The following is a 24,284-nucleotide window of genomic DNA, read 5'->3' on the forward strand; positions in this document are numbered from 1 at the left end:
GGACACAGTGTAGCCATTAGTGGTATAATTCTTTCTTTTTTTTTCTGTACTTTGCAGGATAGAGGCAATCATCGTTCCAATGACGTGCGTTCACCAGCCTTAGCGCGGGGTTTAGCCAACCGTCCCGGGGAGACAATGGCAAATAATCTATCATCGATTCTGTTCGGAACCCTTTACTCTAATGCTGCCACAGCCATCGCTGCCAATGGATCCATATCAGACAGTTACACAACAGATGCGCTCAACGGAACCCAATGGACACAGGGAATGCGCTCTTTATTGGCCACCGAGCGGTCAGAAGCTCTTACCACAGCCAATCAATCACCGTTCGAAGGCTTCAATGCCACCGGATGGCACAAAATATCCCATCAGCAGCCCCTGCTCCTGGCTCCCGCCTATCTATCGACACTGGCAACGGTGGCGACGAATATCATAGGAGCAAACACAACAACAAACAACTTGACGCTGTCCTACGAAGACTGCGACTTGTTGAACGTGACATACAGCACAGAGGGCATTAGCTCCAGCCACCCGTGGATACTCTGCTTGCCACACGCACCCACACTCAACCAAACGGGGGTTATTCGGGTGGCCGTCCTATCGGCGATGGCCATCGTTTCCCTCCTCGGTAACATCGCCACCATGTGGAGCATTCAAAAGAATCGAAAATCCCGCCGCCTGGCCCGGCACAACTGGAGCGCAATTTATTCGTTGATTTTTCATCTCTCGATAGCGGACCTACTGGTGACGGTGTTCTGCATTATTGGGGAGGCGGCCTGGAGTTACACCGTCGAGTGGGCCGCCGGAACAGTGGTGTGTAAGCTGTTCAAATTGCTCCAAATGTTCAGTTTGTACCTGTCGACCTACGTGCTGGTGCTGGTCGGCGTTGACCGGTGGGTGGCCGTTAAGTATCCTATGAAATCACTCAACACGGCCCGCCGTTGCCATCGGTTCCTGTGCGGTGCCTATTCGCTGTCGTTTCTGCTTAGCATTCCACAGGTGAGTTTGAGCTAGGCGTAATATTTGTGTTGTAATGTGACCAGACCATTGGCAATTCGCATGAAACTGATAATTGGACAAAATTGGATTCCCAATTAAATGCAGTTTAATGGTTTCAAATAATTTACGACTAATCAATCCAAGGTCATTAGGATGGATGATATCAAGAAAAAAACAAAAATAGCATCACATGAAAAAAAGTAGAGAATAAAAAATGCCACGCAAAATATCGTATGGTGAACGCTCATCATCAATATTAAACATGCACCACGCCAAAACTTGAAGTAACAGTGCTTTGGATTAGTTTTAAGCATTAGGATCAGTGTTCTGGAAACTGAATGTTTTCCAACAGTTGGTTTGACCTAGGCTGAAATGAAGGTAAGAAGCAGCTTCAAATCGAGGTAATCAATTGTTGATGGGCACAATTGATTTCGACCTTGGATTTTGGAACGGCGATTGTACTCTTAAGCATGGAAGCAACCGTTGGCCGAATGATAATTAATGTTTTAATAACTTTTATGATATAAAATTCCTTCCTATCAAGTCACATGTGAACACATACGTGTTTCATTGTTCGCGAGTCCGGTACGGTATACTTCCAAGGGTGCCAATAATGAGATGCTTGGTGTTGCTAGCTTTCAAATTGCAGCCTGCATGTTTCAAAAGCAAACTCATGTCGACAAGCGACTGTTCATCAGCTTGAACATTGACCACCAACATACTGTTTTCAAAATCATCATCGGAAAACCGACCTCACTAGATACATAGCAGACGAAAACTGGAAATAGAAAGTGAAGGCACCAGTTCAGGTGGTTGAAATATAACTAATGAACAACCCCTTGCGCATTATGTATACCCTTGGAGTTTCATTTATTCCTAATTAGTCACATCGTTACTGAAAATTTGACTGCTTTTTACACTCGATCATTAGGGTTAAGGCAGGCATTTTCGTCTTTTCGTCATAGTCTCGAAAACTAATGAATGAGACACTTTTTTTGCCAAACTCAACCAAATCGTGAGCTCAGGAGAAACATTCTGCTATAGTGAAGTTCTGGACGTTGCTTTCTCTGGCTTTAGCCCCTATGACGATGGACGGAAATACCTGCCGTGTCTCTATTGCTCTTTTCGTTGCAAGACTTTTAGCTATTTCCCCCAAAAAGAATAAAAAAAAATCCGAAAATCAAAATCCACGTTTCTTCCACGTACCTAACACCAAGCACAATCTTTCTGAATCAAGATGACATGGCATATCTTCGCAGCATGGAACCAATGTAATGACACGATTTGCGAGATATTGAAGCGATTGTATCCGACTAACAAGGCAACATTCTAACCCTCCGATTGCTAACATGTCGATGTCAACCAATTTTTCCAGTAGTATCTATATTGGATGGGAAAAGGCAGATGACATATGAATATATCCTACATCAATCTTAAAGAAGAAACAAACCTCAGAAAAGGAAATGAGTTTTGCAGGCAGAATACCTTGGAAGTATGGTGTGCAATTTTATCAATGGTTGACAAAACAAAGAAAATATAAATTCCTTCCACACGTTTGGTATCAGAAGAGATTGCTTGTTGCGATCCTAAATTGACGGCCGTTTCTAGAAAATTTTGAAAAGGCTGCGTATTTACATCAAATAGTGGAAGTAGATGTTTTTATGGAAAAATAATAATATAGGGTATACGGCTCAAACCTAGGGTGACCATATGTTTTTTTTCCAAAGCAGGACACATCCTCCAAATCGTGCCTAAAAGGGACGACATTTGGTTGAAAAAGAGAGGACATGAGAAAGAAAAACAAAACTTCCTTCAGGCTAGGTGTACCAGTTGTGGCTAAAGCACCAATTGTCGCACTAGTGCTTTATATGCTAAATGACCAATAAAAGCACCGCAAACCATATTCATATCGATAAAGCATATTCATATGACACGATAACACCTTGATTTCCTCCAAAACAAGCAAAGCATAATTGTAAAAATTGATTTTGCTTAATCTTTAACTTCCTTTGCATCAGTTGTCGCACTAGTGGTCCCAATTTGGCCAGTCCCATAAGAAAACAATGGCATTTGCCAAATAAGGAACCAAAATTAAGAATATTGCCACAACTGGTGCATGCGTTCCTATTATGGATTAATCAATTTTGAGGATAATAACAAATTTTATTGTGGTTTTCACAGCTGTTCTAAGGAGCAGGAAGTAAAACCTTTCGCTTGATATATAAAGTCCACTCACATGCTTTTTACTTATTTTTTAAAAAATAGTTGTTCTCATGTATGGCGAAAATTGGTACACCGACCCTATTTGATATTTACTGGACTGATTTTCCGGGGTGTCGAATCAAATACGACACACATTTATTAAAAAAAAAAAACAATTTAATTCACCGAGTGGTGATACTGCCTTTTTCGCATTTAGTCAAGACACCATATATAGTTAGATTCCATTTTCTTAATAACTGTTAAACGCAATGGTCGATCGTTATCAAATTCACTTGAGATTCTCACGTCTGAATGTGTGAGTTCAAAAGATATTTTAGTTACTAGATAAAGATTGTCACTGTCGTCGCTGTCTGGAACATCTTTTGCTGGCGAGGATAGGGGAGCTAAATGTCAAAGAAGGAAAATCCATACGATTTGACAGGTAGGGAAACTGCTCCTTGAATTCATACCATGTACCCAAATCAATACCATTCGAAAACAAAGAATTGGTGTGCAAATTGTTTTATTTCTCATTTTTGTGATTTTTTTCAGCAGTGAGCACGCCGGATAACAACAAAACACGACATAAATTGAGCCTAAATTGCCTGTTTTGCGAATGTTATTGATATAGGAGCATGTTATTAATAATGGAACAGATACCCTATGTACCACACATGTTTCGGACAGCAGAACAAAGGGAACCGAAGCGACAATCTTTATCTAGTAACTAAAATATCTTTTGTGAGTGGCGATAAAAGGAAAACAAACACTCCTAGATGGTGCAACTCAGCAAAGATTGGGTTAAAATGAGTATATTTCCATATATTTTTTGACTCTTTTGCCATCATTGTGATGACTTATAAATTTCGAGGTTATGAGCAGAAGGAAAACAAACATATGTTTACACATGCCGAATCGCACATTAGTTTGCATGCGCCAAACGTCACTCATCTCAATAGTGATCAACAAGGCTTTGTCCCCTGTCGAACGCAACTTGTTGCGAGCAAATCGGTTAAGAATTACCACAGATAACAGATATTTAGGCTAGAACAAATTTTATTGAAAATCCCGTGTAATCTTTTGAATTGATATACGTTGACCCACTACTGCCATCTACTCAACTGATTGCGTTAGTACATACGGACGCAGCTGATTAGCAACCGTCGAACGCAGCCAATGCATTTGAAAGCCGCATTCGGGCTGCGTTTTCAATAACAATGATCCTTGCGCCATCTCCAATCGATTGCCAAACGCGGTCCCAATCTAAAATATATTTTAATTAACGGTTGCGGATGTTTACACACGAATCGGATGCCTGCCTCAATATCTGTTATCTGTGGAATTACTATATGAAAAAGTGACACGCACATACACACGGATAGCCAAACATTTTTACAACTTGACAAGCTAAGTCGATAGGTATTTATCATCATGGGTCTCCGAGACTTCTATAAAAAGTTCGATTTTGGAGTGAAATGATAGCCGGTACAAATTTGTTGTACGAGAAAGGCAAAAAAGAAAGGACGAACTCTCCATCTTTTTAGTGAGGTTCTATTTACCAAGCTTTAACTCATTTTAGTAATGGTAGACAAATGTTTGAATTTAAGGCAACATTGCACAGAATGTTATCAAGAAAAACTGAAATATGATCATTTTTGAATGACTTAATCATCGCATGCAATTCGGAACTGACTGTTTATTACTTAAGATACAAAGTAGACCTGCGGAGATTATTCCTTCAATATCAACAAGCTCATGGCATGCGAATGCACCTTCACGGCTTACACCGTTAAATGTATGACCACGAGGTTTTTAATAATCGTTTGTAGAAATTCAAAAATGTTTTCTGGATGGTTACAGCAACGGAGACTTCCATGGCGACTTTGATGTTCGACGGGGTGTTTTATCAGATGATTATGAAATGGTGAATCCAAGAGAGATTACAAATAATTTTTCCTTTACTGTAAATTTGGAACTTTATGTTTGATTAGAGAATATTATTGAGTATGGAATATATTTTTGCACCCGATTGTACACTGAGGTTGTAAGTTCGAGTTCCATGTTTTCTTTAACCAGGGATGCCAGACATACATGTGAGGGTGAGATATATTAGAAATTGGGCAATCTACTTTCAGCGTGCATTGATGACAGATATGCAAATATTGTTTAACGGTTCTGTTGCTAACATTGGGTAGTAAATAGCAGGCCATTTGCCTCTTCCCGCCTCGGGCAACGAACGGAGTTGCACTCCATTAGACAGCACATAAGCGATCAAAACCAACGGATAGTTTATTCGGTCGAATTAGGCCGCACATTTGGCGATCCTCTCAAGTTGCTCCTGGTTGGAAATTATTGTTTTGTAAGTATCTTGTGGGCGTGAGACATTTTTCATCGATTTCGACTTGTGATGTTGAAGAAGGTTAGCGCAGGCCCAATAAGCCGCCTGGAAAACCAATCATTACGAACAATATAAGAGATAAAGCGACTCGATATAATCGGCAAAGACCTAGGCGACGAATACAGGATCACGATTGCAATTGGTTTCGCAGGTTGCGACAGGATGATCTACGATGAATTACATCCCCGCAACTTCGACGTCGTGGCGCTGCAGGAGATTTGCTGGACAGGACAGAAAGTGTGGAAAAGCGGGCATCGGGCGGCTACCTTCTACCAAAGCTGTGGCACCACCAACGAGCTGGGAACCGGCTTCATAGTGCTGGGTAAGATGAGCCAACGCGTGATTGGGTGGCAGCCAATCAACGCAAGGATGTGCAAGCTGAGGATTAAAGGCCTTCAACTATAGCATCATCAACGTGCACTGCCCACACGAAGGGAGACCCAACGACGAGAAAGAAGCGTTCTACGCACAGCTGGAGCAGACATACGATGGATGCCCACTGCGGGAAGTCAAAATCGTCATCGGTGACATGAACGCTCAGGTAGGAAGGGAGGAAATGTATAGACCGATCATCGGACCGGATAGTCTGCACACCGTATCGAATGACAACGGCCAACGATGCATAAACTTCGCAGCCTCCCGCGGAATGGTAGTCCGAAGCACCTTCTTTCCCCGCAAAAATATCCACAAGGCCACATGGAGATCACCTAACCAAGAAACGGAAAACCAAATCGATCACGTTCTAATCAACGGTAAATTCTTCTCCGACATCACGAACGTCCGCACTTACCGCAGTGCAAATATTGAATACGACCACTACCTCGTTGCAGTCGGACGTCGCGGCTTAACATTGGGCGGCTACAAGACGGTAGACTAGCCCAAGAATACGCGCAGCAGCTGGAAGTGGCACTCCCAACGGAAGAGCAGCTAGGCGCAGCGTATCTTGAAGATGGCTGGAGAGATATTCGATCCGCCATTGGTAGCACCGCAACCGCTGCACTTGGCACAGTTCTCCCGGATCAGAGAAACCACTACGAAGAACACCTGAATGGCGATGTGACAGACGAAGATGGTGATGGACCTGGGAGAACGCACGCAGGACATAATTTTACCGGCTCCGGATCTCCAGGAAATCCAGGAGGAGATTAACCGGCTGAAGAACAACAAAGCCCTGGGGATTGACCAACTACCAGGAGTGCTATGTAAACACGGTGGTGAGGCACTGGCTAGAGCGCTGCACTGTCACTACCAAGATTTTGAAGGAGGAAGTTTTGCCGCCGGAGTGGATGGAAGGTGCCGTGTCCCATATACAAAAGGGCGATAAGCTAGATTGCAGCAACTACCGCGCAATCACATTGCTGAACGCCGCCTACAAGGTACTCTCCCAAATTTTATGCCGTCGACTAGCACCAACTGCAAGGGAGTTCGTGGGGCAGTACCAGGCGGGATTTATGGGCGAACGCTCCACCACGGACCAGGTGTTCGTCATTCGCCAAGTACTGCAGAAATGCCGCGAATACAACGTGCCCACACATCATCTATTCATCGACTTCAAAGCCGCATATGATACAATCGATCGGGACCGGCTATGGCAGCTAATGCACGAACACGGTTTTCCGGATAAACTGACACGGTTGATCAAAGCGACGATGGATCGGGTGATGTGCGTAGTTCGAGTTTCAGGGCATTCTCGAGTCCCTTCGAAACCCGCAGAGGGTTACGGCAAGGTGATGGTCTTTCGTGTCTGCTATTCAACATCGCTTTGGAAGGGGTAATACGAAGAGCAGGGATTAACACGAGTGATACAATTTTCAATAAGTCCGTCCAGCTATTTGGCTTCGCTGACGTCATAGATATTATGGCACGTAACTTTGAGAAGATGGAGGAAGCTAGGGATCCTATATTAAGAGATGTGCGAATACTTTTCCAGATGATTTAGCAACGCTGTTACTTTCGTAAACAAAATGTTTAGGCTTGCACATGACTTTACATTCGAAGACACTTTTTGATTATTTTATCTATCTTCTAGCAGTGCATTTTCGCTAAAATTAAAGAGCAATACGAATGAACACGACATAAGGCATTAACTAGACTACTTTTACTTACGAAAGCAAAACAAATTGTTTATTCGATAAAACTTTGCATGAAATCTATTTCACCAAAATCGCAATACCTTTCGATCTGCAACAATAACGATGTTCATTTGGCTCAGATTTTGACAGTTCTCAATGCTCGATTGGCTCAAGATGGCTGCTTTCGCATATCTCTGAATATAGGATCCCTAGAGGAAGCCTACATCAGACTGAAGAGGGAAGCTAAGCGGATCGGACTAGTCATCAACACGTCGAAGAAAAAAGTACATGATAGGAAGAGGTTCAAGAGAAGACAATGTGAGCCACCCACCGCGAGTTTGCATCGGTGGTGACGAAATCGAGGTGGTAGAAGAATTTGTGTACTTGGGCTCACTGGTGACTGCCGAAAATGATACCATCAGAGAAATTCGGAGACGCATAGTGGCTGGAAATCGTACGTACTTTGGACTCCGCAAGACGCTCCGATCAAATAGAGTTCGCCGCCGTACCAAACTGACAATCTACAAAACGCTCATTAGACCGGTAGTCCTCTACGGACACGAGACCTGGACGATGCTCGTGGAGGACCAACGCGCACTTGGAGTTTTCGAAAGGAAAGTGCTGCGTACCATCTATGGTGGGTGCAGATGGCGGACGGTACGTGGAGGAGGCGAATGAACCACGAGTTGCATCAGCTGTTGGGAGAACCATCCATCGTTCACACCGCGAAAATCGGACGACTGCGGTGGGCCGGGCACGTAGCCAAAATGTCGGACAGTAACCCGGTGAAAATGGTTCTCGACAATGATCCGACGGGCACAAGAAGGCGAGGTGCGCAACGAGCAAAGTGGATTGATCAGGTGGAAGACGATTTGTGGACCCTCCTCAGACTGCGTGGTTGGCGACGTGTAGCCATGGACCGAGCCGAATGGAGAAGACTCTTATATACCGCACAGGCCACTTCGGCCTTAGTCTGAATAAATAATAGTAATAATGTCGAAGACGCTCTGGAAGAGCATCGGATTGAACGATTTGCTCATCGGTTTTGGTTTGTGATCTCGAAGGCGCTCTTGAAGGAGCTGGATTGAAAAAGTGAAAAATTGGTTTCGACTTAAAAAGAAAAGCACCAGCATAAAAGATTTCTTTTCTCATCGGTTTCGACATGTGATGTCGAAGCTGCTGTGCTGTGGTAGAGCGTAGAGATGTCGCAAATTATTTGATTACTTCGATTAATTGATTCATCGTTGTTATAATCGATTAATTTTGATTTGATTACTATCCAACGATTAATCGATTCAATAATCGACCGGAATCGAAAGTAATCGATTTGTTACTAATCAATTAATCGGGATTTTGCGACATCTCTAGTACACGCTTACTTCAGTTCACCCAAATATGGGTGAAGGGTACCTAAATCCCCAAAAAGTGCACATACCTAGATATGGGTGAAGTTGCATTTACCTATATATGGGTAAACCGAGCGAGGAACAATTTCTAGGTGATTTTCACGCATATTTGGGTACTTTTTTATTCTTTTGTATGCATACATCCATGGAATAGGAATCAAATATTGGATTCAAAATTGTAATTAAATTAAAAGTAAGTCAAATTAAAAAAGACAAGGTCATTTAAATTTATTGAATTATTCCAATATGTAGATAGATACAATTAATCTAATGTATACAACCCTATAGGTAGTTTCTGCTCTAATCGTAGACTCCACATCGTGTCATTCATTGGATGTTTCCTGAAAAACAAAGTTGAATATTATATTTCGCATAGCATGTTTAAGATATTTCTTCCTGTTCCACTTACCGATATGCGTGGAATAAGCTGAACAACTGCTGAACCTTATAAAAATGTATTTAGTCTCCGGATTCATCACAGGTATGACACTCCCGGCTCCGTTGGTGTAATGCAGTGTATATATGATATTGGTACATTCCCCCGCTAGTGGTATATTGCGGCACACTCCTCTTATGAAACCCAAACAGTGTTTTCTCGTTGTGGAGATTGCAGCAGAATGTGGGTGGTGGCTCAGGTGATGGTCCATGGCGAATCCGGTTCCTGAAAGGTATGAAAACGAAAGATGGAGTGTCATTATGGAAGTTAGAGGCATGGACAATCATTAACACTCACATGTTGATGAGGTACGTGTCATGGTCGCTGATTTGGTGGGTATAGTGGATTTCCACATCAGATGTGCGCTCTTCATTGAAGCTGATTTCGTTGGGGTGGATGGGGTATTCATCATTCATCATGGGGTCAAACAAGCCTCCCGGCGATAAAAGAGAATGACAGTATTTTCACTGTTGATTCTGAAAATAAGAGAAAAACATCATGAGAATAAAACAAATACGTATTTGATGGAAATGATTGTTAATATTATTCATTATTCAGATTAATTCCGAACTGATTCTACCAAGGGAATAAAAATTTCATATCTACTTACCGATGAAGGGACACCTGTCTCGTGATTTGACATTTTACGCAGAAGGGCATAGCCGTGTTCCGACCCGTAATTGAGCCGTGATTTATCGTAATTGACTGTTGACCAGTAGATGATTCATAGAGGACACTATTGGTTGTCGATCTTCCGGAGGTTGGCAGAAGTTGAGACGGCATAGCGCTGGATTTTTATTGATAGTTGTCCGGATGTTTGAAAGCGACCGATAAAGAACAAAAAATTTCGTCGGTAGCTGATTCCACTCATTGCTTGAAGATCAGATTTATACGGCCGTTGTAGAAGAAGGATGATTGAAGAGGATGACTGCTGATTCGGTACATTCTATTGGGTCACGGATCCGAGGGCTCCACAAGGATCGTTAGAGGCTCGAAAGAACTGCTGGCAGCTGCTGGCTTGGGGTTCGTCCGTTGCGTATAGCAAATCCGATATCTTTAAATAAATAAAATAAACAATAAATAATCTGAAACAGGATTTACCTTCTTAATTAGGATTTTACTCACCGCTCGCTTCTCGCTTCATGAACTGCAGGACCGGTTTAATGTTTATATTCAGAGCTTGAAATAAGAACAACAAAGTCCCATTTTTCAACCAAATATGAGTAAATTAATTTACCCATAAATTGGTAAACTCACTTCACCAACAATATGGGTGAAATTTACCGATTTTCTCAGTATATTTCACTCATAATATAAGTAAAGTTTTCAATACTCAAATATGGGTAAATCAACTACTCATAAATAGGTAAATTGATCTAAGCGTGTAGAGCGCCGGGTTGAATGTTTTGCCTAGGGATCCTACATCCAATATAGGATCCCTAGTTTTGCCCATCAGTTTTGACTTGTTACGTCGAAACCGCTCAGGAAGAGCGCCAAATAAAGTTATTTGTTAATGAAATAACAATTTTGATTTGCCTTATACGAGTTAAAATGTCGAAAGAACTCTGGAGTACCTAGCGCCGAAGCAATGTTAATAAATTATTCGTTTCCTCATTGGTTTCCACTTGTAATAACGAAGGTGCCAGATTAAATGATTTCTCGCTTAACTTTTAAAAAGGACCTAAGTAGCATTTTTTCATGAATTAATTTGAGTATTGCATTCTTAAACCTTCATATTGCTCTATTGATTGCAATATTCGAATTAATTCATGAACAAATGTTACTTTTGAAAAGTTAAGCGAGATTTGTTGTTCTTATCGGTGTGACTTAACATAATCTGCACACCAAAAAAATATGAATATTACAGGTGACGTAGGGTAAATCACTACTTGGGCCTATGGACCCGGTTCCCGGCTCACTGCACAGAAAACTAATGATTCATACTGTTTGGAAGCCGTAGGTTTATGATTGATAATTTTTAAAAAGTCTCCCATTTATTTTTCACAATACTCAATATTTTTCAATCACTTGTTTTACTCCTAATTGATCCAATTGTAGAAAATAAAAATGTAGATTTCAAAATCTCGCTCTCCGATGCCACACCACTGAGCCGGAGTGATTCTTTCCACTTTTACAAAACGGTATCATCAAATAAACACCTACCTGAAAATCGTCCTAGTGCTCGTTACAATCATTGCTTCAAGCTTTTAATCAACACACCATAATGCTTAACACACGCACTTCAATCTAATCACTAGAACGTATCACTAGAACTTATATAAACATAATTAGAATACATTAAAAAATATATTCTCAAACCGAACAAAAAATCACCTCGGCCCAAAAACTTCTAGCCGCACCGTGCTGCCAAAAGGCCAGGAGAATAAAAATGATCCTTCATCGTTAATAGGAAAACTGTCTAATACGTTGACGCTATCATGTTATTTATAATTTTCTCGATTTCAAAAGGTGAAAAAAATATAGTTTTTAAGTATTTGGAAAAAATTTGGATGAGTAAATATATCTTCTCAACCAAATAAAAAGATTATGAATGATACCATCTGGCATCTTGTTGTCGTGGAACGTGCATATTTTTGTTAACGTCGCATTTTCTACCGTCCCGAGAGAGAATGAGAGAAAAATGTTGAGAGATTGAGTAAAATTTTGATTAGGCCGGGAACTGGTTTTATGATATGCCGAATGGAAATCGCTAGGACTGAAATGAGTGCTGCACCTCGTTAATTTAAATCAAATAAAAGCTTTTTTGAACGATATTTAGCACGAATAGCTATTTTTTAAGCAGAAGTGAACCCCAATGCAGTATTATACAGCCCACAAAATTCAGGAAAAGTTGCTTCCTGTCATAAATATCAATTGAATAATGCAGTCGTACGCATGTTAGGCCGGGAATGGGGTAAGAAACCCTATGTGAATAAAAAGACACAAAACCACATGACATAAACTGAATCGCATATTTTTCAATGTTAGATGATTTAAAGTTACATGTCATGGAACCTAAACACCGCACCCGATGCGAGGCACCTAACGCTCCAGCAGTCGATGACTTGATGCAGTGAAATACTTGTTCAGTGCAAAAAAGTCGAAAAAATAAAAAATGTCGCGACAATGAATTTTAATAATGAGTCAAAGTTAAATGCCTATTCTCTTTTCAAGGTGGACTATATTTGAAAGCTCCATTGTTTAAAAAATGTGTCGAAGGCAGGAATGTCAGATACAATTTTTGTAAGTATGTATCAATCTCAGCAAAATGTCTGTTTTGTCTGTATAGGGCTTAAAAGGTACAGGAATTAGAAAGTTATTTTGCATGGATCGACTTTTCTTAAGGCTTTTAACAGTTAAGCCCCAAACGCAATTCAGCGGAACGGCGTAGTAAATGGAAAATTTAACAGAAATATTTTTTCAATCGTTTGATTCTTTTCGAAACAGTAAGAATCATTTAAAGTCTTTCTGAATAATTCTTAATATTTCGAAATCAGTTGAACAAAATCGAGTTACGGTAGTGAACAAACCGAGAAAAATTTGTTCGGATTCCGGTTCTCACGTACTTTAAGGCAAGTTGAGCTTGTCTGCAAATTTCGTTTCCATATGTGTGGGCCGGATTTCAGAGATTGCGTGTTAGAAAATTAGAATTACGGCCCGATTTAAAATACAATCCGGCGGAGATCTCCGATAGTCCGTGCTGTAAACCAGCCTATAAATTGGCCAGGATTTGCTTTACTTTTCGTGACGAAATTGCATGAGTAAGCACATGGGAACAAAATCAATAGTCATTCCGTGCCGATAGTTCGAACGAGCCAGACGTGTGTGCTGTGTCTCATCGCGGATTGTGTTCGGTAGTGAAAAGGCTATTGTGTGGTGCGCTCCTACCTACGGATCCAAGGCGACGCCAGTGAAGCAGGCTATTGTTACTGCTGCTACCTACAGCAGCAGGGGCAGATAAGTGGCAAAACTTTTTATTGTTCTCCCTTCTGTTCAATACAGAGTGGGACTGCTTAGAATTAATCAAATTAGTTTTTTTAAGTTTTTTTTTCTAATTTGCTATTAGTTTTATGTTAGTATAAGAAAAAATATCCTTCCACCTTGCGGGGTGAGAATGGAGGCGGAGACTGGAGAAGGCAATGTGCCTGCTCGATTGTACCATGCGGCTTCGCCTGGGCCTTGGGTTGTTTACTTTCGGCAGAACGTAAAAGCCTAGATTTTCTCGGCATTAAACGAGATTTGACGCGTCGTTTTCCGAAGCTTGATTTCAATCAGATCAACAGGAACAAACTACGCATCACCGCACCTACATACCAGGTGGCGAATGAAATTGCTGGCGACAGGGCGTACAATGTTGAATATATGGTTTATGTCCCCTCGCGGGAGGTCGAAATTGAAGGCGTGATCAACGCAGCGAGCCTGACTTGCAAGGATGTGTAGTGGCTCCCAAATAACACGTCTGGTTGTTAGGTTGCTTAATAGATGAATGGTTTTTATTAATCAGTATCGTAGCATGGCCTGCTCTATTATCCTTACATATCCTTGCCTACTACATCCCTCTTCCTCTCTATTTTTTTTATCTATTCCAACTGTTTTATTTCACTACAATTTATTTTATTTGTTTTTAATAATAATTATTAGTCTCGTTTGATGATCTTATAAACTTCGTAGTTCTTCAAATATTCTGGCTTGCGTTTGCTCCTTTGACTTCGTTTTTCAAGAGGACCATTGGTCGGTGCTTCCTTCAATTCATTAGCAATACGCGTCTTTGTGGAACTAGTGACAACTTCATCTAATATTGTACTTCTTGTATTGACAGGATTACAAGAGATCAGAAGTTTTGCATGATTGATATGGCGATCAAATTCTACTCCCGTGGATAAATTCTTCAGAGTAATGCGAGTTCCACTTTTTTTAACGACTACATGAGGTTGTGGATTGAAATTTGTCTCCAATTTGTTTCGTTTTCTCAAATTTCTCACAACAACGTGATCTCCAACATCAATTTTGGATTCCTTCGCTCTTCGTTTTGTATCTCCATATATCCTTTCTTTTTCTTTCTTTGTTTTGTCAAAATCTCTTAATTTGTTGCCGAATTCGGAATTATAAACTGGAGTGTTCATAGGAATTTTATCTTTAAGATTTCTTCCGAAGAACAGCTTTGAAGGGGTAACATTTGTTACGGAATGAGGCGTATTACGATAAGCTAAAAGGAAATCCTATAAACATGAAAATAAAAGAAATTAATTAAACTCTTAAAAAAAATCGAGTTATTTTTATTTTGATAGTTTAATCTAACCTGTAAATCATCTCTCCAATTTCTTCCCATTGCGATACTTATTTTCACCGTTTTTAACAAGTTCTATTATGTCGTTCGACTAAACCATTCTGGAACGGCGCATATGGTACAGAATGCGATATTTTTATACCGCTTATCTTACAAAACTCATTGAACTCATTTGAAGCAAAAGGAGGACCATTATCACATACAATCTCTTCAGGATATCCGAATCTTGAAAATATAGTTCTTAATTTGAATATTGTTGCCTCTGCTGTCGTTGAAGTCATTATTTCAATCTCGGGATATCGTGAAAAATAGTCAACAACTACTAATAGATGAACTCCATTTGTAACATCGGTGAAATCTAACGCCAATTTACGCCAAGGGCCGTCAGGTAAAATTGTTCTGGTCATCGGTTCAATATTTACTTCTGATACCAATAAACATCCTGTGCAGCCTCTAACGTAATCTTGAACCATGAGATCCATACGATTCCACCAGACTTTTTCCCTAAGACGTTTTTTCATTGCATCACGACCCAAATGTGGTTCATGAGCAAGTTGCAAAACTTTTGCTTGTAAGGATCTTGGTATAATTATCCTATTATTCTTCAATACTAATTTTCCATCAGTCGATAAATCATGTGCAACCGCTCTGTATCTTGATAAAGTCTTAGGCCATCTTCGAATTGGGTATGAAATCCATCTCATAAGTTCTGTCAATTCAATATCTTGGCTAGTAGCATCAATAATATCTTCTAATGGTATAGCTACAGGACATGCATCAGAAGACACCAAGCGTATGATTCTCTCACTTTCTTCGTCGAAACTGTGATTGCTAATATTTATTTCTTGGCATAACCGTGAAAAAGGATCAGCAATATTTGTTTTTCCTGGGCGATATATTACTTTGTAATTATACGACATTAGACGAAGCTTCCACCTTTCTATACGTGCACTTGGTTTTGCTCTGTCTCCAAAAATCGTTACCAATGGTTTGTGATCCGTAATTATCCAGAATTTTTTTCCATAAAGGTAATAATGAAATTTTTCAGGTGCCCATACAAGGGCTAGGGCCTCCCGCTCTGTTTGAGCATATCTTTTTTCCACTTGTGATAATGTTTTGGAAGCGTAACTAATAACTCTAAGACATCCGTCATCAGATTTTTGGTACAGTACAGCACCAAGACCGACTGGACTTGCGTCAGCTACAACAAAAGTTTCTAGGTCGGGATTGAAATATGCTAGCGTCTCGTTTCTTGCTAATGCAGATTTCAGATCGTCAAACGCTTTTTGATGCGTTGAGGTCCATTCAAAAGGTACGCCTTTTTTCGTGAGATTGTATAAAACACTTGCAATGGTGGATAGATTAGGAATGTACCTGTTGACAAAGGTGACTAAACCCATAAAACTTCGGACTTCTTCTGCTGAACGAGGTTGACGAAACTGTTTGATAGCTTCCAGCTTTCCATTGGAAACTTTCGCACCATTGGCTGATAGATCGTAACCAAGAAATTCTATCTCCTCAACGCATTCAATAGTTTTGTCATTATTCAAAAAATGTTTTCTCTGCTAGACGTTTTTTCACCAAATTTGTCCTGAATTTAAGAGTTTCTGGATCTGGTGCATGTATTAAAATGTCGTCGATATAAATTATTAGCCATGGCATATCCGCTAATATTGTCTCCATGCATTTTTGGAATAATTCTGGAGCAGCAGATAAGCCGAAAACCAGCCTTTGTACCGCATCAATCCTAGCAATAAATCTGAATTGTATTATCTCTTAACCAGTTTATATATAATAAATCAAACCTAATGGGGAAATGAATGTGGCAATATACCGACACTCTTCATGTAATATTAATTGGTGGAATGCTTGATTGATGTCAATCTTGGTAAAATATTTGCTACCTTTTAGATGACAAACCATTTGTTCCAAGGTCGGTAATGGGTGAACTTCTCTAACAATCGCTTTGATTGCTTCCCTTAAATCGATGATAATTCTAACTTCATTTGCATTTTCCTCTTAATCAGCATTGGAGAAATCTATTCCGATGCTCCATGAACTCTTTCTAGCACATCTTGTTTTTCTAACAATTTCAATTTTAGAAGGGTTAACTTCTCAAGGGGATTGGTATGCTTGCCTCAATGGCGGTGCCGATTGATGTATTTGAATACATGCCGTCATATCTATACATACTCTCGTTTATATTATTTACTGAACAAATTAAAACAATATTTAATTCTCACCTTTGATACAGGGTAAAGCACAGCTGCTCGTTGCATTGAGAAATTTCAGTACACCTAGCGTCTCAGCTGTATTTCCGGAGAGCAAAGAGCAATTCCCGCCTTCAATTACGAAAAACGTTGTAGAACAGGCCCGGTCGTCAATCTCGATTTCCGCGTCTACTTCACCAAGAACTGTTAAGGGACAATTTGATCCATATCCACGAAAGATTTTTCTGCTACCCTTTCGCACATCGAATGCCTTGAATCCCACCTTCTTTAAAGTCTTCCAGTCCGCTGTACATAAAATATTTTCATCTGCTCCTGTATCCACAACAAACTGGAGGTTTACGCCACCAACTGCTGCAACTACTTTTCGTTTGCCGTCCAAATGAAATAGTTCGCGAATTTCCACTTGGTTAGAAACATCATCAACTTCTCTCACAAACTTCTGCTTCCTGGTCATATCATGTCCTTTGATCCGGTTCACTGGAGGTTTCGAATTCTTCACATCAGTTTTTCGATTATTTTGCCAGCTATACGGACTACTGCTTTTCCAAGGCTTCCAGCAGCTCCGAGCAAAATGTCCTATCTTGCCACAATTGTTGCACCTCGATTCTCGAGCAGGGCATTGTTGGTCGTTCGCTTCATGTTTTCCCAAACACCGATTACACGCACCTTTGCTATAACTTGTAAGTTTACCTGGTTTAGAAACCATTTGCAAATCTTGAAACTCCGTAGGCTCGCAGGAAGATGTTGAACGGAACTCTTGCACTTGGGCAGATACAGATTCATGGGTTCGTCCAATTTTCAGCATTTCTTCAAGGGTGACATCGGCTTCCAAATATTTCGCCCTCAATTTATCGTCGCTTGTCGTCGCATACACTATTTGATCCATGATCATTTCATTGACCTGTTCTTCGAAATTACAAACTGCCGCTTGAGTTTTGAGGCGTAAAACGAATTGGTCCAATTTCTCCTTATGATTGAACTTGAGTTGCCGGAACTTGTTTCTTTCGTAACGTAGCGACATACGAGGGGCGAAATAATTGTCTAAGGCTTCCATTGCAGCTCTATACTTGTTATCCAATATGCCTCCAGTAACTTCTATATTTTTCGCTATTTTTCTAACATCCGGGCCACCAAAACACATTAGCGCATTGTACAGCTCCTCGTGATCAATAACTCCTTTCAACGCCAAGTATGCCACGAACTGTCCTTTCCATTCGATGTAGTAGGCAAGGATATGTAAGGACAATAGAGCAGGCCATGCTACGATACTGACCTTTCCATTCGTCCCATCGTACAGACGTCAGGTCATCACCAGCTTCGTGGAATGGTAGGATATTGAAATTTAGCTGTAATTATATTAATTATATATAATATATGTATATAGCTCGATACAATAGCTTTTCAAATAGCGGATTGAATTATGACAGTGATTTGTACTTCAAACTCACTTCTTCTTTGTCCACCTTTGGGACAAGTCAAATGACCTGGAATCAATGTCCCCTACATTTGACTTTTCTAAATGGCCTGGAACTCATGTTCCCTACATTTAGAACAATTATAGTTACCTCATCTATGTGAGTCTCAGATAAATGGCCTGGAATCTATGTTCCCTACATTTATCTCCCTAAATGGCCTAGATTTTCAAAATCCCTTCATTTAGGTTCATCTTTTTTTTTTCATTTAGATTTATCTTTACAAACCACTGGATAGAGAACCACTAAATTCGTGATTTTTTCTTTTTTTCAAAACCTGTTGAACTACTTTGAAAACTCGTTACCATGGACATGTTGACTCCGAATAATGTTCGTGTTGCGATGCAAAATGTATTTTGACGATTGGATCCTAATTTTTTTCAGGTCCCGACAAATACAGCGAATACTTCTTTCTTGTACTCCTGGAAAATATTCCTTTTTTCGACTTTCCAAAAGTTCTTTTTCTCTTCTTCTTGCTTTTACTAATTTCGTTTCTTCAGTGCGTCCGATTTTTCACTCGTCGCCAATGTAGTGGCTCCCAAATAACACGTCTGGTTGTTAGGTTGCTTAATAGATGAATGGTTTTTATTAATCAGTATCGTAGCATGGCCTGCTCTATTATCCTTACATATCCTTGCCTACTACAGGATGTACTTGCGGGAAAAGGCCGCCTAAAGAATGCAATGGAGTCTACCGTGGATATTCTGGACTGCAAGGAATTGCATTCAGCAGCCACGGTAGATGGAAAGAAGGTATATTCCAAGTCAGGTTTGCTCCGGGTGACGTTCGCCGGTTCGATGCTCCCAAAATATGTTGATATTGAAAACATGCTATTTCCGGTGCGTCTTTTTGTGCCAAGGGTATTATATTGTACCAATTGCAAACAACTTGGTCACACTGCCGAGTTTTGTGACAACAAACCACGTTGTGGCAATTGTTCTGAAAGGCATCGGGAGGAGTCCTGCCAGCAACAGGCAACAAAATGTGCTTATTGTGGTTTGAATCCTCCCCATGGTTTGCAGGAATGCCCAGTGTACAAAAAAAGCGCACCCAAAAAGTGAAGCGCTTGTTGGTACAGCGCTCCAAGCAGTCGTATGCGGAAATGGTTAAGTCGCAAGACACATCCGCCACAGCCACTGCATCGACTGCTATTTCAGCCACCGTTCGTGTAAGTGATTATTATGATTCCATATCCATTAATGAATTGGACTCTGACGCAGCCGATATGGATGATCATGCGGAGCTACACGTGCCCGAAAAGAGGAAGCAACCGTCTTCCCCGGGATCGCGCCGCAAGAGAACAAAAATCATTCATAAAAGCTTGGCAAAATCTGAAGGTAATGAGGGTTTATTTAAAATCCCGAAGCAATCTGTCCCTACTGCTTCTTTTGATCCTAGTTGCAGTAAGGCATTCCCGCCATTGCCAAAATCCGATGGTTCGATGAAACATCTGGCTAGGAGAATCAACGAAAGAAAAAAAGTAATTCGCACTTCTAGTAAAAGTATTCCGTCCAAGCGAGGATTGATTGATTTCCTTTAAGGACCTTGTGGACCGTTTTTTGAATTTATTCAATTTTCCGAATTCATTGAGGCCTATCATTGACCTTTTTATACCAACAATGGAAAGTCATCTGAAGCAATTGACTGTTTCATGGCCCCTTCTTGCAGGAATTGTATCTTTCGATGGATAATACGGCCAATACCCAAGATACAATCACTGTGCTGCAGTGGAACTGTCATAGTCTGAAAATAAATTAGATGTGTTTAAGTTTTTGATTCGCAATTCTGCTTGCGATACATTTGCACTCTGTGTAACATGGATTTCTTTGGAAGATGAAATCAACCTGCACGATTTTAATATTATTTGCCAAGATCGGGATATCATTATGGTGGCGTTCTTTTGGGGATCAAAAATGCTACTCCTTCTACAGAATTCCATTCCGACTGTTCCCGGCTTAGAAATCGTCGCATGCCAAGTAAATGTGAAGAATAAAGATCTTTGCATAGCTTCAGTGTACATTCCTCCAAATGCCTCTATTAATCGTCGACATTTTTGGAGCGCAGTCTCCTCCTTTCATCTCCAGTATTGATATTGGGTGATATGAACGCACATGGTATTGGATGGGGCGAAACGTATGACGATTATAGAGCGCCTATTTTCTATGATTTGTGTGACGATTTCAATTTGAATATTTTGAACACTGGTGAAGTAACTCGAATAGGACCAAATGGTCAACAAAGCCGTATTGATCTGTCTTTATGTTCAAATTCACTATCATTAGATTGCACGTGGAAGGTAATTCAAGATCCCCATGGTAGTGACCATATGCCGATAGTCACCACAATTAAGAGTGGCTATCAATAATCTGAGCCAGTTAATGTTCCTTTCGATCTCACGAAGAACATTGACTGGCAAAAATTTGCATCGGCGGTAAAAATTGGTATTGACTCAACTGATACTCTTCCACCTTTGGATGAATATCGATTCCCTATTGAGTTGATTCAAAAAAGCGCACTAGAAGCTCAGAAACGACGCGTTCCAATTACATCTGTAATCAGAAGACCAGCCACTCCTGGATGGGATGATGAATGTACTAAGTTGTATTCTGAGAAATCTGATGCCTTCAAGGCCTTCCGTAAACACGGAAGGTCCGAGCTTTTTGAAGAGTATTTGAGGCTCGAAAGAAAACTCAAAAATCTTCTCAAGGCAAAAAACGTAGCTACTGGCGACGTTTTGTCGAGGGACTATCACGAGAAACCTCAATGACAACACTTTGGAAAACGGCTCGCAACATGCGGAACCGCATTTCCACCAATAAGAGTGAAGAATACTCCAATCGATGGATATTCAACTTCGCAAAAAAGGTCTGCCCAGATTCCGTACCAGCAGAACCGCTATTTCGAGAATCAGTCACTGATCCCGGTTCTTTGGGTGGACTATTCACAATGCTGGAACTTTCTATGTCTCTTCTTTCATCGAATAACTCTGCTCCGGGATGCGATAACATCAAATTCAATCTTCTTAAAAACCTCCCAGATATCGCAAAAAGACGATTACTTGACCTGTACAACTGTTTCATGGAGTACAACATTGTGCCACCTGAATGGCGACAGGTCAAAGAAATGGCTATTCACAAGCCTGGGAAACCAGCGTCTAATCACAAAACCGATTGCCATGCTATCATGCATGAGAAAGCTATCGGAAAAAATGATCCTTTCAAGAGTCGACCGTTGGGTCGAACAAAATGCATTACTCTCAAATACTTAGTTTGGTTTTCGAAAAGGTAAAGGAACAAACGATTGTCTAGCGTTGCTCTCTCCAGATATTCAGCTGGCCTTTGCGCACAAGGAGCAATTGGCTTCAGTATTCTTGGATATTAAGGGCGCTTTTGATTCAGTTCCATAGAAGTACTGTCAGACAATCTGCACAGTAGTGGATTACCCGTTATTTTGAACAATTTCTTGTACAATTTGTTGTCAGAAAAACAAATGAACTTCACACTCGGCACTCTGACAACTTCCAGAAATAGCTACATGGGCCTTCCCCAAGGATCATGTTTAAGTCCCTTGCTTTATAATTTCTATGTTAAAGATATTGACAATTGTTTGGAAGCACAATGCACGCTCAGACAACTTGCAGATGATGCCGTGGTCTCTCTAAGAGGTCCATGTGCAGTAGCGTGGGGCGCAGTTGTATGGAAAATCGCAAACTTCGTCCGATCAAGTGAGATCAAGGTTTTTCTTAATCGTTTTAGGACCCCAATCAACTGTGCAAAATATGGGCTCGATTGGTTGCGACCTTGCATGCCGCATCGCGTTTTAAATTTACATGGAGATTAGTATGGGAAAACGTACTTTTTTTACATTTTTGCTATTAGCGGCTTCAATTTATCATCAATCACGTGACTCAATACGTTAGCATATAGTCTGAAAGATGCCGAAAGACTTTGCCGAAGAAGGTACATACCTGGAAGGTCTACAAAAAATGTTATTACGTATCGAAAATTGATTGTTCAAACCATATGCAAGAAATCAATGTTTCTGCCAGCACTACCGGACGACCTACGGTTATCGAAAGGCAAAACCCATCTTCCTTCTTGTCGGTTTTTTTCTATGTGAAATGATTCCGGATAGCTCCCATTCGCTCTAAGGCCCTGTAAGATCAATTATTTTGAAATAACACTCAGTTAAATTATTGGTCTACGTAGTTCGGCAGTGCTGGCAGAATAAACGATTTTTTGCATATGGTTTGAACACTCAATCTTCGAAGCGTTATAACTTTTTTCGTAGGCGTTCCAGCAACGTGCCTTCTTCAGCAAAGTTTTTCGGCATCCTTTGGGTTATACTTTAACGCAATGTGCCACTTGGTTTACGATAAACTGAAACCTCTAGTAGTAGAAATGCAAAAATATACCTTCTCCCATACTAATTTCCATATAAACTTCAAACGCGATGCGGAAAGCGAGGAAGCAACCAATCGGTCCCAAATTCTGCACAGTTGTTCAGGACCCAGAATGGTTTCGAAAAACCATTGATTTAAAAAAATGACCATGACGCCCCACTATAATTTGCAGCTGTCTTGCAAGGACCATTGCAAAGTACCCTAGATAATCTGACTGTTTGGGCCAGACATCTAGAGATCGAGTTCTTACCGCAAAAAACTCAGTTGGTTGTGTTTACTAGGAAGCGGTACCCAGCTCAACTGAAACTAAAACTGTTGAATGATGACATCAACCAATCTTTATCTTCTAAATACCTTGGGGTCGTGTTTGATTCTAAATGTACTTGGAAGCTCCATTTTGAGTATTTGATACAAAATGCCGGAAAAGGATCCATTTTCTACGTTCTATCTCCGGAACCTGGTGGGTGCTCACCCGGAAGACCTCATCAAACTCTATAGAACGACTATTCTCTCTGTTTTAGAGTATGGCTCCTTCTGCTTCCTCTCAGCAGCTGATTGCCACCTGATCAAATTGGAACGAATTCAGTATCGTTGTTTGCGTATTGCCCTTGGCTGTATGCATTCAACGCATAACATGAGCCTGGAGGTGCTTGCTGGAGTCACTCCTTTAAAGCACCGTTACTGGGAGCTCTCACTTAGAATACTCGTCAAATGTGGAACAAGTAATACACTTGTCTTAGATAACTTCGATAAAATGCTTGAACTGACTTGTCGTTCAAGATTCCTTAGAGTCTATCTCAACTACATTTCTTCAGATCTTTGTCTTCCGTGTTATAATCCACCACGAGTTCACTTCACCAACGACAGTTCCTCAATTGAATACGATCTGTCCATGAAATACGCTATTCAAGGAATACCAGATCATCTTCGACAAATATCTATTCCCTCCCTTTTTTCAGAGAAATATGAACTTGTCAATTGCAACAACAGATATTTCACTGATGGTTCTCGCATTAACGGATCCACTGGCTTCGGTGTTTTCAATGTAACTTCAACCACCTTCCGAAAACTTCAGGAACCGTGCTCGGTTTATGTTGCTGAGCTGGCAGCAATTAACTTCGCTTTGGGGATAATTTCCAATCATCCCGTAGACCATTATTTCATCTTCTCGGGTAGTCTTAGTTCTATCGAGGCACTCGAGGTCGATGAAACCTGTTAAGCACGCATCTTACTTTCTTACAAACATAAGAGAGCAGATGCGTGTTTTGGTCGAAAGATCATTCATAATTACCTTTGTTTGGGTCCCATCTCACTGCTCAATCTACAGCAATGAGAAGGCAGACTCGCTGGCAAAGGTGGGCGCACCGGAAGGTGAAGTA

The 24,284-nt window shown here is 40.7% G+C and overlaps 1 protein-coding gene and 1 long non-coding RNA gene across 4 annotated transcripts in view; one reads left to right on the forward strand and one right to left on the reverse strand.

Annotated features, from left to right (window-relative positions):
- Nucleotides 1–24,284, forward strand: part of LOC134221217 (gonadotropin-releasing hormone receptor) — a 304,164-nt gene that overhangs the window by 137,885 nt on the left and 141,995 nt on the right. For all 3 annotated transcript variants that reach the window (XM_062700415.1, XM_062700416.1, XM_062700414.1), the window contains exon 2: nt 58–999. In XM_062700415.1, coding sequence (XP_062556399.1) covers nt 136–999 — 864 coding nt within the window. In that variant the 5' untranslated portion in view covers nt 58–135. The remainder of the gene's footprint in view (nt 1–57; nt 1,000–24,284) is intronic.
- On the reverse strand, nt 9,299–10,682 carry LOC134224609 (uncharacterized). Its single transcript, XR_009982999.1, has 5 exons — nt 10,639–10,682; nt 10,124–10,567; nt 9,811–9,989; nt 9,487–9,738; nt 9,299–9,418 (listed from the first exon to the last, which is right to left on the reverse strand). It is a non-coding gene; the product is annotated as an uncharacterized LOC134224609 (long non-coding RNA).

Source organism: Armigeres subalbatus, chromosome 3 (assembly GCF_024139115.2).
Source record: "Armigeres subalbatus isolate Guangzhou_Male chromosome 3, GZ_Asu_2, whole genome shotgun sequence".
Taxonomy (NCBI): domain Eukaryota; kingdom Metazoa; phylum Arthropoda; class Insecta; order Diptera; family Culicidae; genus Armigeres; species Armigeres subalbatus.